Source organism: Peromyscus maniculatus, chromosome 16 (assembly GCF_049852395.1).
Source record: "Peromyscus maniculatus bairdii isolate BWxNUB_F1_BW_parent chromosome 16, HU_Pman_BW_mat_3.1, whole genome shotgun sequence".
NCBI lineage: Eukaryota > Metazoa > Chordata > Mammalia > Rodentia > Cricetidae > Peromyscus > Peromyscus maniculatus.
The window spans coordinates 15,496,141-15,513,161 of NC_134867.1; the positions used below are offsets into that span (position 1 = coordinate 15,496,141).

At 44.9% G+C, this 17,021-nt stretch overlaps 1 protein-coding gene across 2 annotated transcripts; it reads left to right on the forward strand.

Annotated features, from left to right (window-relative positions):
• Positions 1-495: 495 nt before the first annotated feature.
• LOC102906727 (sodium-dependent glucose transporter 1-like) lies at positions 496-16,721 on the forward strand. Of its 2 annotated transcripts, none has more exons than XM_016001367.3 (4): positions 496-791; positions 8,736-8,904; positions 10,948-11,064; positions 12,440-16,717. In XM_016001367.3, exons 1-4 carry the CDS (start codon positions 633-635, stop codon positions 13,444-13,446), a joined length of 1,452 nt encoding a protein of 483 aa, XP_015856853.3. In that variant the 5' UTR covers positions 496-632; the 3' UTR covers positions 13,447-16,717. The 2 variants fall into 2 exon arrangements, with proteins under 2 accessions (XP_015856853.3, XP_076408535.1); XM_076552420.1 differs by lacking the exon at positions 496-791 and adding an exon at positions 1,195-1,502 and having other exon boundaries at positions 12,440-16,721.
• Positions 16,722-17,021: the final 300 nt, after the last annotated feature.

Genomic DNA, 17,021 nt, shown 5'->3' on the forward strand with positions numbered 1-17,021 from the left:
TAAGAATGATCTGTGCTTTTTTGTTTGTTTGTGTGTGTGTGTGTGTGTGTGTGTGTGTGTGTGTGTGTGTGTGTGTGTCTACGGAGTCCAGAAGACAGGGTTGGGTCCCCTGGAGTTAGAGTTAGAGGTAGGTTGTGAACTGCCAATATGGGTGCTGGGAACCAAACACAAGTCCTCTGAAAAAGTCAGCAAGCTCTCTTAACAACTGAGCCATGTCCCTAGACCCCAAAGCCTCTTGACTGAGCTCTTCTGCCGGTTTTCTCAGTCTCGGGTGTCCGTGTGTCCATCTGTGTGCACTTGGAAGCGATGCTGAATGAGGCCAGGAGAACATGTGGTCTTCCAGACAACCACGATTACTTTCCCCCAAGAAGCTGGGTTCCTGATTGCTCAGAAAGGCCTGGGTCTCACCGATGTTCTTTGTAAGAGCTGTGTGAGATGCCCCTGCTCTCGCCACGTGCACAGTCCAAAGTGTAACTTCCCAGGGCCCTGACTCAGGACTATCCTTGGTGGGAGGAGGCTCTGGGAGGGATCTCCTGGTCAGAAGGAACAGGAGCTCTGAGCTCCAAGGACCCTGCAAAAGAGCCGGGCCACAGCAAGACCCCTTGTCTGGAGCCGCCACGCTGGAGTTGGAAATGGAGTCCCGCCGGTCCCGGGCCAAGGCAGTTGGGCAGCGCCTCCTCCAGGCTGGGACCCCAGGGAAGAACGGGCTCCAGGCTGTGTCCAGGGGCCAAGTGGGAAGAGCGCTGCGCTGGTTCTCCACCGCGGTCCTGAATGCCGCCTTCCTGGGGATGGTGAGAGCTGAGGCTGCACCCCTCCCAGACTGGGGTGCAAGCCTCCTGCAGGGGACCCGCCCTCCCAGGGAGACCTGCTTTTGACCATCTGCACATTGTATGACCTTCGTGCTGCATTATTTAAACTGCCCGGGCTGCGGTTTCTTCAACAGGAAAATGGGTACAATTCTAATCAAATGAAATTGATTGTCCTAATGTTTTCCAACTGCAGCAAGCTTTACCTGGTTTCTGTACAAGGTAAAGGGGGACGGGCTGTGCCGGTGTGTACCAATGGTCCTCACCACCCCAGACTTACACAGAAACCGTCCATCCTGAGAGTTCTTCCCTCTGCCCTGACCTTTAATTTCACAGCTGAAAAATAGGCCCCATGGGGGAAGTGAATTTGCCAGGTGGCAGAGTCAGTTAGGTGGTAAAGCCTGGAAGATGTCTCACTCCCTACGATAATCCTATTTACACTGAGCTTTCAGATGCTTAAAGTTTTTCTTGGATCAAAGTGTAAAAAAAAAAGGTGCCTTTTACTGTGATGACCTCCCTCTGTGCCTGGGTGACAGTGACCTTGGAGAGCTGAAAGGGAGTGGCCTGTGGAGTAATTCCGGTAACTAAGCATCTCAGAGACGGAATCAGATTTGGGTTTTGATGGGGGGAGGTGGAAGATTGGAGAAGAAATCACCGCAGATGCAGCGTCAGTCCCTCCGTGGACCAGGTCTTGCTGTAAGTCCTTCCGGAAATGTGGAGGGCTTGGGTAACGTCACTGCTCTGACCCCTGCACTCAGGGCTTGCTGTGCACTTGTGCTCACCCTGGCCCTGAGTCCTGGATGCCTTCTGCCCGGGTGAGGGCAAGGCCCACCTTGCCTTGGAGCAGAGGGTGGCGCTATTAGAATCAGTGATTCTTGGAACATAGATGAATTAGAAACCTTTTCTTAAAGGGCCCAAGGAATTTCCTCTGAAAGCCAGCTGTTGACCTTTGGGTCTTACTGCACCTATTGAAAAGCAAAGGTTACCCTTGTTGATGTTAACAGTTTCTTTGCACAAAGAAATGATTCAGGAACTGGCCAGAGCCTGAGCCAGTGAAGGATGAGAAAATTCTACTCTGAAATATGGGCAGGCAGTGTCTATAGACTGAGAAAGTATACGGAAATAACATGATTGCATATTGCATACAACTCACTCACCTTCTTTAGCCATTTGGGGCAGTATGCACCTGTAATGGACAAGACTTGGAGACTCAGCTACTTGTCTAGGATATTCTTTCAGTTAGGCTTCAGTTGTTGGAGTACTAAGGTTACAGAATCCTACACACAGACAGCTAGACCCTGATGTAACAATCCCACCTTCCTTTTGGGTCAGCGGCTCAGTTTATAATGGGCTGAGACCTTGGACACCAGCAGGACTTTCTGTGACTGTAGTCATGGTCAGTTTGGTGCAGTCATGGAATTCATAATGGACAATAACAGCTTAGTCAGGTAGTTCTCCATGCCTTCTCCATGTTTTTAACTGGAGCTCAAAGGCTGAGTGCATACAAACATCTATGACTCACGGGAACCCAACAGGTAAGGGAGGCTGTTATAATAGTTAACGGGTGGACAGGACTAAGAAACTAGAGCACACTCCTTAACAGGTTTCTGCCAGGACCAACCAGATCAAAACCAAACAATCCAAACTCACATAATAAGAGCAGCAGTGTTAGAGCGCAACTATCCACAGCCTTTTTCTAGACTCTAGGGCACAGTGGCAGTTAAGCCCCTAAGTTGATGGTACAGTTGGCTGATTTAAAGAGTTACCTACTTTTGGGCTGGGTGGTGGTGGTGCACATCTTTAATTCCAGCACTCGGGAGACAGAGCCAGGTGGATCTCTGTGAATTCGAGGCCAGCCTGGTCTACAGAGCGAGATCCAGGACAGGCATCAAAACTACACAGAGAAATCCTGTCTCTAAAAATAAAAAAATTAACCAAAAAAAAAAAGTTACCTACTTTTGTGGTTAGCTGGACAACATAAGCCAAAGGAACCTGTGTAGCTACTAATAATAATATATTAGAAAACTTTGCCAAGGCTGGACTTGTCCACCATCTCTAATGCCCGCAGACTAACTGTTTACTGTTCCCATGAACACACGGTGTGTCCCCTCCCCTGAGAAGTTTCTTTTTCAGAGTCAGGGTCGTGGGAAATCACAGAATCACCAGCAATCGCGTGTACAGGAACATGCAGTGAACACGAGTGCCCTGGAAGCCAGACGGTTACAGGCAGTTGTGAGATGCCTGACCAGGGTTCTGGGAATAGAGCAGGGCTCCTATGGAAGATCAGTACATGTTCTCAATCATGGAGCAATCTCTCCAGCCCTGAAAGAGATCTAATGTGAAAATTTGTTCAGGTATTTGTAGTATGTGAAGGTTCTCACCTTTCAGAGAGTGGATCCACATTTCAGGACCCATGGGAGGTTTGACTGACTACAAGATCCAAATTGTCCCCAAATTACAGGTAGCTTTCAGTCCTAGGCAACCAGCACCTCACTGCTATAGAATCAATTCACAGAAACCCTGTTAGAAGCTTTCTTCAATGGAGATTAATATTTTTATCTACGTCAAAAGTGGGCACTCCTTTTGAGTACTGACTACTTTGATTGTGGAAGGTACAGAAACTTCCAGAAAAGCAATTCAGAAGGTAGAAGTGTGCCATGCCAAACAGTAAGATTTATACCACAGAGACTGAGCACGGTCTACAAGTGCAATAAAGGCTCTTGAGTTGGAAAAGGTTGCCCCCTAGTGGCGACTGAGCAGACATCAATGCAGTTCATTCGCCTCTAAGAGAACATATAGCTAGCTCCCCAGCAAGGTCTAGTGTGAAGTTTCCTATGAAGCATGCTACAAGGGTAAGCATCTCACTTAATGGCTTTAATTTTGACTTAATGTGGCACCACTCAAGTATTTTTTTTACCCACAGTAGTCCCTAGGTCTTGTGCATACAATGCCTGGGTACACGATACACTTCCACTGGCATGCATTTGGTCATATTAGTTAGTAATTGGCCAGGTCATTTCCAGTGAGTGTATCACAAGCAGCAGTGATGTCCAGAATACCAAGGAGCACTTTCCACTCTGCAGTTCTAGTCAACTCGCTAAGAACCTGGAGGGGCTTCAGCGATAGCACTTTGGATACAGCGTGTCCAAAGACGGCAGCATTCCCCTGTGCTTTCCTGCAATGTCAGCAGTAGGTGTGTGTGTGTGTGTGTGTGTGTGTGTGTGTGTGTGTGTGTGTGTGTGTGTGTGCAGAAAGCTAAGGCTTTTGTCTGCTTGTGGGATGGTCCTAGTGAAAATACACTTTGGAATAATGCATGAAAACTTAGCCTTCTGGATCATGTCACCTTTTAAGTGAGTAGGAGATTCTTGGGTGCTTTTTTAGGTGTGACGCTTTGCAGTGACTATTCACAAGGGGTCAGTCTATGTTCTCCAGTGGGAGTACATCCAGTGGCCATCTCTTGGAGGTGCTTGTGACTGAAGCCATCCGGGTGGTCCAGGAGTTGGGCTTTCTATCGCCTTGTGTCTGTGGTTCCTTACTTAGCTGTTAAACAACTTGTGTGATGAAACAAGTGCCACCCCGGCCAGGGATTCCTCCAGGAATCCTGCTAGGAAAACACAGCTTCTCATTTAACTGCAGCTGCTGTTACAGTGTCAGCCTTTCTGCATGGGACAGCCTCTGATCGCCGAGAAAATGAGCCCTTCCGGTGGCAAGTGAAAAAAATCTGTCTGTGAGTGTCTCTGACTCATCCAGCTGCTAACAGTGCAGGACTTGGAGCTTTATCGTCTTAACTAAATGGTGGGATGCCAAAGTGAACTCTGGTTAGAAGTCCTTCACAGGGAAAATACAGATGCACCAATGTTTTGTTACAGTTTAGATAATTTTTCCCTGCCATGGTGTATCTTAGATTGCAGAGCTTTTAAGATACAGAGCTTTTACTAGAGGCTTTGAGGACTCAGCAAGCACCAGGCAGCCATCCAAGCTCTCCATGGGTCCACACTTAGGAATGGATTTGCATCCTCTCAAGTTCAGGTGCTTAGTACTGCATACTAAATAGATTCTGATAGGTAACTGGACTTGGGCCAATCCACGGCATTCCTTCAAATTGCAAAGCTTGTGATTTCACCACTGACTAACTTAGCATGAAAATCTGTCCAGTCATTTCCTGAGTACTTAATTAATTCTCATTGTGCTTGGCCCTGGGTTAAACATCAACGTGATGTTTATGACCACTGGTTTCTTCATTAGAAGTTGAGAATTCCTACCCAGGCCAGCAGAACTCAATAGTCCTTTCCACGACTGTCCTTTCATACTAAACAATTAACCGCAAATGACAAGACTTAAGATGGCCACGGTTAAAGACCACGTGAGAGTTCAGTACAATAGTAATGCACTGGGCAGGAAAAGCTGCTTGTGTCTGTTGCATACACATTTTTTGAGCTGGCTCTGCTATGCTGTCCATGCTGACTAGAACTCCTGGGCTCAGCTGATTTTCTGCCCCAGCCTCGTGATTAGCTAGGACCACGGGGAGGGTCACCAGGCCTGACTCTTGCATAGAACACTTAAAGGTGACAAGTGGAGGTCTGGGTGGCAGCTGGGCTGGTGGAGCTCTTGCTGGCACACAGGAGGGTCTGAGGTTTGTCCCTAGCACAGACGCCTGTAAGCATATCTGCACTCAGGAGGTACAGCTCAGCAGAACCAGAACTTCAAGATTATCCTCGGCGGCATATAGAGTTCAAAGCTGCCCTGGAATACATGAGCCCCTGCTTCAAATCAGAGCAACAGTTAGAGTTGTGAGTACTAGTGTTATACTTAGGACCACTACATTTCTAAGAATTTCACACAGTTTCAGAACACGTGTTAGTAACACACCCACCTGAACATAACTCATTAATTTGCATGTCTTATTATGTCGTCATAGTTCTCATATACTTCAATGTGTCATTTGTATACATTTCACATTTATTATTTCATCATACTTCTCACACACTTTAATGTGTCTAATAAGCTAACAGATATGAGTTTAATATCTCTATTTTTATAAAAAGTTATATCCTTTGGAGATATCCCAAGGACCCATCTAGAAAGTTGCTAAATTAATCCAATATGTAGAAAAATATTTATTTCATTTGATTTGGAGAAATTTGTAAAAAAAAAAAAAAAAGAAAGAAAGAAAGGAAGAAAGAGAAAGAAAAAGAAAAAAGAAAGAAAGTGAAGATTTTCAAGATTTGATCAAAAAAAGATTGATTCTGGCAAACCTCAATCTTTAATTTACCAGAGTGATGTCAGCACTTCAAAGGCAACTACAGAAAATGACACTGTGTTTGTTTTGAGACAAGGTCTCCCTGTGTAGTCCCAGGCTGGCCTGGACACTCTGATCCTCCTGACCCAGCCTCCAGAGGGCTGGGGTTAAAGGCCTGATCTTAAGTCAACAAAAACCTAATAAGGATATCCCAGAGCACAGGAAAATATCACAGTAAACCCCAGGAATTTCATTTCCCTTAATAATTACCCCAATAGCAAAGAAAATTCCTTTACAATATCCTCTACAATATAATAGGGAATTTGTGTGTGTGTGTGTGTGTGTGTGTGTGTGTGTGTGTGTGTGTGTGTGTGTAGGGGCTGTTGCGTGTACAGCACCTGTGTGGAGGGACAACTTGCAGGAATCATTTCTCTCCTGCTACCGGGACAGTCTTGGCGGCAAGTACCTTTACCCCTGAGCCATCTCGCCAGTCCAAATCCTTGTGTTTTATTTGTTTTGTTTTAGACGTATTTTAATTTTTATTTGTGTGTACACATGTGTGTCTCTGTGAGTGTGCGTCATGTGTGTTCAGGTGTCAGACTGGCAGTATCAGATCTTCCAGAGATGTAGTTACAGGTGGTTGTGAGCACCAGATGTGGATGCTGGGAACAGACGCCTGAGTGTGTGCATGTGCACTACATGTATGCAGGTGACAGAGGAGGGTGTGGAATATTCTGGAACGGGAGTTAGGAGTGGTTGTGAATCTGCTGATGTGGGTGCTGGGAAGCAAACCCAGTCCTTTGCAAGAGCAGCAGGTGCTCATAGCGGCTGAGCCATCTCTCCAGCCCCTCAAATAAAATTTTGCCAAATTAAAGGGTTTGGTGTCAGATATGTGGTGGGAAAAAGACCTCCAGTGATGGCGTCAGCATCAAATGATCATACCAGTGTAGCAGCCAGAGTCTCTTGTGCCCAGTGATCTTGCACAGCAGCTGATCTTGCTAACTTGGAAGAGGCTTTTTCTGTCTCTAAATGCTGAGGCAGGTGTGGTGGCTGTGGTTTCAGCACTCCTCAGACTCCAGTAGGGTGAGAGGATGCTTGCTTACGTGAATGAAGAAGTAGTCCACGTTCTTTTCAGACCTAAGCGTCTTGGCAGGCTTTGGTTCATAGGATGCTGCTGGTTTAATTTTGAAAGGCCTGAGTATCTAGACGTGACAATTTGTAGATTTCCCAGTCTGCATTTTGTTCCCTGACATTTCTAGTAACTTCCTTCCTATTGTGCACTAGAGATTAAGGTAAATAAATGTTAAATTATAAGTCATGCAGGAGGCTAAAACTACCAGAAATAAGAAAAAAAAAGTCAGTATGTAGCTGACTCACAACCACCCCTAACTCCAGTTCCAGAATATCCCACATCCTCTTCTGTACCTGCATATATGTAGTGCACATACACACACTCAGGCGCCCACACATACACATAGAATAAGTAAATATTTCTAAAACTTCTTATTTGAGGAGGATTCATAAGTTGGGCAGCTCCTGGAACCAATGGAAGAAGACAACGCTACCCAGCAGTGTAGGAAAGGCAGAAAATGGAGGTGAGGTGTACAAGTAGCTTTGGTTCAGCCAACACGTTGTCTTATTTGGACGTGTCTACACACTGTGCAGCCTGTGAGGTCGGCCATTTGTTATGAGAGATACACTCAGAAGGTTGCGGCATGCGACAGTTGTGCTAGAGTTCCTTACATGCTGAGGTAGCTATAGACCGAGTTACTTTGAGTAACAGATCGCCATTCCTTAACGTTTGTTAAAGCCATGCAGTATCTGTGAGTATAACATTCTGTAAGGAAGATTGACATTCTGCAGTTCTGATGGCTGAGGATGTCCTTGATGAAAGCGTAGATTTGAGCAAGCCCAGATGACTTATCTCCTATGTATTGTATATGTTTTTGACCCCTATATACACAGAAATAGTTGTTTTAATAATATAAAAATTAGAACCTTCTGGTAATTAAAATTTTGAGGTGTAAATTCTCACATTAGTGCTTCTAACATATTTGCAAATACTACACTAAAAACTTCTTTCAAAAACAAGATTAGTGGTCCATCTTATAAATTATTATAAATAATTTTTATCTATAAAAATTAAGATTAAGCTGTATGCCACCAAGTCTGATGGCCTGAGTTTGATCCCCAGAAGTGGAGAGGGAGAACTGACTTACACAAGTTGTCCCCTAAACTAGACATGCACATCATGGCCTACACATATGTGCATGCACACATACTAAATAAATGAACAAAAATTAAAACAATCATTTATTTGTAGTGCTAGGCATTAAACTTGGACTTGTGCATGCTTGGCAAACAGTCTCCTACCGAGTCACATGCCCAGCTCCATAGGAGCTGTTAATACAGTGTAGCCTTTAAAGGTATTGTCAAAGAGGAAATAATGCAAAAAAAAAAAAAAAAGCCACAAAATTAAAGGACTTTTGAAAACCTGAGAGGTTTGAGACAGAAAAGCAACGGGAGTTCGTGGCTATGGTGACTTTAGCATTATCGAATATTCCTTCCTTGCTGTGGACCTTCAAGTCAATCTCCGCCTTGCTCTGCTCCCCACTATTTTTTTTTTACATTGGATATAATTAGATCAATATTACTTTGTTTATAACGCCTTTTGTCTTCGTAAATTGCAGGGGGTGAGCGCTGCTGTGCTGGGACCCACATTGCCAGACCTGGCAAAGAATGTGAACCGGAACATCAGCAGCCTTTCGGAAATCTTCGTGGGCCGCGCCCTCGGCTACTTGTGTGGCTCTGTGGTTGGCGGGGCGCTTTTCGACTGTATGAATCACTTTTTACTCTTGGGTAAGCTAACAGTGATGTTCGTTTTCTTGTTTCTGTCACGAAGCGTGCAGTTTGTCTCTAAATATGAAGGCAATAGCTGGCGTCGTTGACGGTGGAAATACACTGTGCTTCGCTGTCCCCACACTGGGCTGCCAGAGTCTAATGTCCCCGTGGCAGTGGCAGGGAATCATTATGGAGCCCTCTGGAAACTTGACTAATCCTGCGGTGGGAGTGTTGGCACTCCCAAGTCTTGCCAGCGTTGGGTCAAACCCAGGCTCCATTCCAGACACACTGCGTTGCCCCTCATCAGAGGTGCAGCAGGGTTCCCAGAGCCTCAGAGGTAGGAAACTGCTCTTGGAACCTGGACTGGACACCAAGGGGCAGGGAAGGTTGATGAACTAACACAGGCTGCATCTTTGCCTCTGTTATCCTATGTTAGAGACAAGCCCAGGCTACTGCACCACATCTGGAAGCAGATGCGAAAGCCTTTACCATACGTGCTTTGAATAAATTGACCTCTAAGGAAAATAAGACAAAACACTTTTGCCAAGGGAACAGTCTATTATTCGTGGTGAATAAATAAGAGATTCCTCTTATTTCAAAGCGGACTGAAGAATACATAGAACGAATTATATAGATAGAAGTTTTTGTTTGTGGAGAATCCTGTTACGCAGGTTTCAAGCACTGATCTAAATCCCAGCCCAGAACTATGTGCCTCGTATTTTCCTCCCAGGTCCACAAACTAGCTTACTGAAAGTTTTACTGCTCATTCTCCTTTTTGTTATTCCATATGTAAACATTCCTTCTGGTTCTTGGATTTTTGTTTTGCGTGTGTGTGTGTGTGTGTGTGTGTGTGTGTGTGTGTGTGTGTGTGTGTAAGGTGTATTCATGTTCACATGGGTGTGGGCTCATGTATGTTCAGGTATGTGTGAGTGTGTATGGTGGTCGGGTGTCTTCCTTGATGACTCTCCACTTTATTGATGGACGCAGGGTCTCTCACTGAGCCCACAGCTCACTGATTTGACTAGTCTGGCTAGCAAGCTTGCTCTGGGGAGCCTCCTAAACTCTAGGATTACAAATGCTACCATACTCCCCAGGACCCCTCATGCCCCAACAGGGTTTCTTTGTGTAGCCCTGACTGTCCTAGAACTCACTCTATAGACCAGGCTAGCCTCACACTCAGAGATCCGCCTACCTTTGCCTCCCAAGTGCTGAGATTTAAAGGTATGTGCCGCCGCCGCCGCCGCCGCCGCCGCCGCCGCCACCACCACCACCACCATCACCACGGCCCAGCTTCCACCCAGCTGGGCATCAGAACTCTAGTCTTCACACATGCATGGTGTATGCTCATTCTCTGAGCCAACTCTCTAACGACTCCCCTCTATTTTGGCTATTTTTTAATCACTAAAATACATTGAATTAATTATCATGCATGTTCCAGAGCACTCTTGTGGAGGTCAGAGGGCAACTTTCAGGACTCAGTTTCTCGTTCCTCATGTGGGTTGTAGGCTCTAACTCAGGTCATCAGGCTTGACAGCACAGAGCCCCCTTGCCGTCCTCTTTTGGTTCCTCAGTATAAAACATTTAAGTAAATAGCTTTTACCTCTTTTGCTATGAAACTTGGTGTGATTTGTAGTTTGATTCTAGCAATGATAGAATTACATTCATTTTATAACTTTTATATTATTGGTTTTTTTTTGGGGGGGGGAGGGGGTTCGAGACAGGGTTTCTCTGTGTAGCTTTGTGCCTTTCCTGGATCTCGCTCTGTAGACCAGGCTGGCCTCGAACTCACAGAGATCCGCCTGCCTCTGCCTCCCAAGTGCTGGGATTAAAGGCATGTGGAACCGCCGCCCTACCACTTTTATATTTTATAATCCATAAAGATTATACAAGATTTAAAGGGCATGGCTACTTGCAGAAGGTACAATGCTCACCCCCCCACACACACAAGGTTACCTCTTTATATTTGATCCCACTTGCCTTTTGGGGAGTTATGTTGACTTGACTCCTGACACACAAATATTGTTTTTCACAGCTACTTTTCTCTCAACCTTGTCTTTTCAGGGCTGTCAAACCTGGTCACCTCGGCCGGCCTTTACGTGACTCCTTTTTGTAGGACAGCAGGCTTGCTGACTGCCATGATGTCTGTCACTGGTGTCTCGTTTGGCGTTCTGGATACAGGTTAGTGGATCACTCGATGTCAGATCCAGGACTGGGACACCCCTGCTAGGAGAAGAGGAGCAGGAGGTATTAAATCATTCCTTGTGGTGGACTTGAAATGACAAGGAGCTCTTGATCTGGAATCATCTATTCAGAATGATAGCAACTTCTTCTTGTAAAGTACAGCATCGATTTTCTAAAATCTGAATGATCTTAGAGATCGTGTCCTATGAGAGATTATGGGTTGTTGCCGCCAGTATCCACAGAGGGAGAGCCAGGAGCCTCTGTTCTGTCCTCCTTCCTTTGCGCTAGGTTTTTGCTCTTTGCTTTCTCAAAACTTCCCTTTACAATAAAGCTTCTGAGCATGTCACAATGTCTTTGAAAACCTACAGAGCTAGGAGAGGTAACTGCAGAGGCAGATCCAAGACCTCACTGGCCATCTAGCCTAGTCAAAATGGCGAGCTCCCTGATCAGTGAGAGACATTGTCTCATGACAATAAAACACGGTGTGATGAAAGACCCTGGGCATCTTCCTCCAGCCTCTGCATGTGCACACAAGTGTGTGCATGCCCACACACTCATAGGCAGCACACACACACACACACACACACACACACACGAAAACCTACTAAATGACGTGTGTGATATTTTTTCTTCTAAATTCTAGCCTTCTATCCCCTCCCTTTTCTGCCTAACGTTATCTTATAGATGTGGAATATCTTTTATTTTATCCTTTTGGCTTTGTTTGGTTGTAAAAATTCAGAATGTAATGGAATACTTCAATCGTTTTTAAAAACAGAGCCATGGATTTGAGGCTTTAAACTGCTCATCTTGTAGATCCTCTGATAGCATTTAAGGGCAGATTCTGAAATATGTATTATTTCCTGTAATATACAGACCAGGACTTTTGGGGTATTCAGGTTTCTGAATGGGTAATTAGTACCTGTTTTAAACAGATATAAATCATATATATATATATATATATATATATATATATATATATATATATACTATTGCAAGTACAAAAAGAGTTGGTCATGTGTCTGAAGTGTATGTGTACATATATGCGTATATATATTATATAGTATATATAAATAAACAGGTGTATCAAATTAAATCCCCCAGTGAAGTGTCAGCATATTTTGTAAAAACCTTTGTAATGTGCATGGCTCTAAGAGGTGGTAGCTGATCAGATAATTCAATTCCATGTGTAGGTATAAAATGATGTGTGCAGGGAGCCTACCTCACAGGACTGAATCAGCTGTAATCTTCAATAATTCAGAACAGTTGTCATGCTTGTGCTGTGTAATACAGACGTGTACCTTTGGTGGAGTTTGTTAACTAACACACATTAGCTTTTACTGTGTTTAACTTAAATCATTTCTCTCGTTGGCAGGTGGGAACGTCCTCATCTTGAATCTGTGGGGGGACAAAGGTGCTCCACACATGCAGGCCTTGCACTTCAGTTTTGCCTTGGGTGCCTTCCTGGCTCCCCTGCTGGCTAAACTGGCCTGGGGTACGACAGCATCCACCCAGAACCACACAGAGTCTGGCTTTGACCGGTCAGCCTTGAACCGCTCCTCTGAAGCCACCTCAGACTCTCTGTTTGCGGTGCCTGAGGACGTGACCCTGCTGTGGACCTATGCTTCCATCGGCACCTATGTCTTAGTAGTCTCTGTCTTCCTGTTCGCTCCATTCTTTAAGCAAAGCTCAAAGCAGAAAAAATCCATGGCATCTGCTCAGGAAGCTCGAAAAGCTAAATATCACTGGGCCCTGCTCTGTCTCCTCTTCCTCTTCTTCTTCTTCTACGTTGGAGCTGAGGTGACCTACGGCTCTTTCATATTCTCCTTCGCCACCACCCATGTTGGCATGGAAGAAAGTGAAGCAGCCGGCTTGAACTCTGTCTTCTGGGGGACCTTTGCAGCCTGCAGGGGCCTGGCCATCTTCTTTGCGACACTCTTACAGCCTGGAACCATGATCGTGTTGAGCAGTGTTGGCAGTCTTGTCTCATCTTTCTTTCTGGTCCTTTTTGACAAGAGCCCTCTCTGTCTCTGGATCGCAACGTCTGTGTACGGGGCCTCCCTGGCAGCCACGTTTCCCAGTGGCATTTCCTGGATCGAGCAGTACACCAGCCTAAGTGGAAAGTCTGCAGCATTTATTCTGATCGGTGCTGCCCTGGGACTCATGGCTACTCCTGCACTATCTGGAATTCTTCAGGGACACTACCCAGATCTGCCAATAATTCTGTACACTTGTCTGGGGTCAGCGGTATTCACGACTGCTTTGTTTCCTGTGATGTATAAATTAGCCACCTTACCTCTAGGTGGCAAGCAGAAAAAAAGCATCAAGAGTGAGAGCCAGAAGTTTTTGCCTTCCAGCTCTGGACTGCAAGGGAGGAAATGAAAGGATGAGGACAAATGCTCTGAAATGGGAAAAGCAGGAGCAGGGACCGGAAGGCTTTGCTTTCTAGCTCTAGCTATACACGGAAGCTAATGAAGATTGGAAGGGGGTTGGTGTGCAATGGATTTCGAAGTGGTTAAAATGAAGAATGAGGCATTTTCTAATAGAAATATAATAGAAATGTTCTTATATAACCCGTAGCTGAGGTCTGCATGCAACTATCCTGAAATGCTCTGTAGCCTGCATCTTCTCCAGTTAACAGTGAGGATTCCGTTGGAAATATCCAGGACAAGGGACTAAGAGAGAAAATGGGCTGGTGACTGAGTGGCCTCACTGAGCGACTCCTAAGGAGCCTGTCAGAGCCGAGCACTAGACGTTCAGGATGTTTCGGGGAACCCAACACAGGTCCATTTATAGTCAGTGGTAAAGCTGGGAAATGTTTGATCCTCAGGGTCTCCCATAAACTACCAGGTGTTCTTGTTCAGGGCTTCATGTTTGGTAGGAAGCTGATTAAGTAAAATTTTATGATCTCCAACTTTCAAAGAGTTCGTAGATGATGTCTGTTGGTGTTTTGTTTTGTTTGAGATAGGGTGTTGCTGTGTAGCGCAGGCTAGCCTAAAATTTGCAATCTTCCTGCCTCAGTTTCCTGACTGCAGAGGCACTTGAAAATTTAGGGAGCTCCCTAATGTGGAGAAGCCACAGAGTGGGTTTGTATTTGCTGGATGGATAACAAGTTTTCTCATTCCACCCGAGAAGCTAAGGGTGTAATTTCAAGACACAGCGTCATAGACAGTGGGGAGATTTTATCCATTGCTTATTTTATCTGTAGGTTGGAGCAAAGGATGCTAATGATTCACTTGATTGATTTTTTTCCTCAAAGAGAATGCATAGTTCAGGAGACCTGCCTCCCAGGTGTCCTGAGGCCCTTAACATTGCCTTCATTGAAGTCATCTCCCTAACCCATGATTCTAGAAAAGAAAATACAAGAATTTCCAAATTAAAATCCATGACTTCTACAGTTCCTGTAAGACATCTCTGAGAACTTAATGTAATTGCCAGCCCAATCTTCATTTCAATGAAGAAGTGAAACGCAGCTTTTAAAATGTGCTACCCATCTAATACATCTAGTGCTATACTATAGTTCTAATTTTAGTCCTGAAAAGTGTGATTTTTTAAAGCTGCATTTCATCCATTCTAACTACTTTAAAATTATGATACTCCTTATAATAAATGATTGTTCAGTATTGTGGCAAGATTAATCAATTATCTCCATTTATATATATAAAATGTCATTGCATCTCATGATTAGATTCCACAACACATCACAATCTATTGTATTAAGGATTATGAAGACACCTAGTTGAGCATTATGTTTTCTATTTCTTTGGCATATATTCATTGTACATAGCACTGGGTTTCCTAAGAGGTGGAGAGCTGGAGACTAGAAAAGGTCTTCTCTGGCCTTTGTCCTACTTCAGTGGTTGGGTCTGTGTTTTACTATTTTTCTGGATCTGGTTTTCACTAGTTCTGAGTAGTAGTTACACCATAAGCACTGTATACACTTGACAAATTAACCTTTATTTTTCTCATGTATTTATATGCATACGTGTCTGCATGGTCTCATGTGTGCGGGTATCTGAGGAGGCTGGAGGTTGACATATAGAGTTAATTGTGCTTCATCTTTTTCACTGAGGCCAAGTGTTTAAATTGACCCAAAACTCTCAGGGACTCCTCCCTGGCTAGCCTAGTTCTAGGGATCCTTGTCTCCGCTCTCTGAGAGTGTTGGCGTTAGAGTGGACCACTGCACCTATCTGGCATTTATGTGGGTTGAATGTGAACTCCGGTCTTCACACTTGAGCAATGAGTTTTTTAACCACTGTGCCATCTCCCCAGCCCCACGGCGTCAATCTGCAGTCATCCTCATCTGAAGCGCCTCGTCCCTGAGTTTAAATACTTAGGAAACCAACGAAATAATGAGAAGGTGGTTGATGACCTAGGAGTCAAGGATGAGAAAGTCTACTTTACATGCGTGTGGCAAAATTGGTGTGGGCCATCCCTGGATAACCGACTGGAATTGATGAGTGATGGGGTCTGGTCAAATTTAAAGTTGATTTTCTGTGGTTTGGAGCAGTAATTGCATCATAAGCACAGTAAACATTGACAAATGTCCCCAAGGTTTCTGTTGACCGATATTGTCTTTCTACACTGCAATATGCTTGTTTACCTGCATCTCACATCTGCAGGTCTGAAGTTTTGATTGAAAAGTGAATGTGTTGATTGTAAGTAAAGTGCAGCTCTTTTCAGTGCTCAGGATCAAACCCAGAGCCTTGGGCACATGGTAAATGCTCTGCTCTCTATATTCCAGCCCCAGGACAGCTCCTTTCTCAACAACTGCTGTAATCTCGGAAACCTGCTATCCATTGGCTCATGTTATTCCCTGTAGAACCCCAGAGAGGACAGGTGGATACACTGTCAGTTCCAGCCGGTTAGTGTTCCATTGCACCCTTGGTCAGAGCAGGGAAAGGGCTCTGGCCTCACTTGCTGCTTCTCCTCAAGCTGTCCAGCTGAGGAGAGTTGTCTCAGTTACTTTTCTACTGCTCTGACAAAGCACCATGACCAAGAAAAAGCACAAAAGAAAGCATCTAATTTGGAGCTCATGGTTCCGGAAGATTAGAATCCATAACCATAATGGTGGGAAGCATGGTAACAGGCAGGCAGCATGGTGCTGGACCACTACTTGAGAGTTTACATGTGTAACGACAATCACAAGGCATGGAGAGGGAGAGAGAGAGAGAGAGAGAGAGAGAGAGAGAGAGAGAGAGAGAGAGAGAGAGAGAGAACTAACTGGGAATGGCATGGGCTTTTAAAACATCGAAGCCTCCCCCAGGGATGTACCTCCTCCAACAAGTCCACACCCTCCGTCTTCACTAGAGGTTTGTTGCTGTGAAGAGACACCATGACCACAGCAACTATTCTAAAAAATAAAAAATAAAAGTAAGCATTTAACTGGGGCTGGCTTACAGTCCAGAGGCTTAGTCCACTGTCGTCATGACAGGAAGCATGGCAGCACACAGGCAGACATGGTGCTGGAGAAGGAGCTGAGAGTTCCACATCTGGATTGGCAGACAGCAGGAAGAGAGAGAGAGACACTGGGATTGGCTTGAGATTTTGAAGCCTTGAAGCCCACCCACAGTGACTCACTTCCTCCAATGAGGCCACACCTCCTAATAGTGCCACTCCCAACACACAGGAAGTAGCTTTCTTTCAGAGGGGTAGGATAACAGCAACAGTGAAGGATAAGGTTTTTAGCTCTTAGCTATTGCTCTGACCTGTTGGCTTTCATCTCTGTATTGGCTCTGTGTTTCTTATTTAATAAGACAGTTACATCTACAACTTTCTATGGGCCATTTTCATTCAAACCACCTTACTTCCTAATCATTCCAAAACCACCTGGAGAACAAGCATTCAAATATATGAGCCTGTGGGGGTCATTCTCATTCAAATTACCACTGTCCTAGATAGTAGGACTACAATATTCCAAGTCACACAAAAAGGTTTTTAAATTACACAAAATGGGC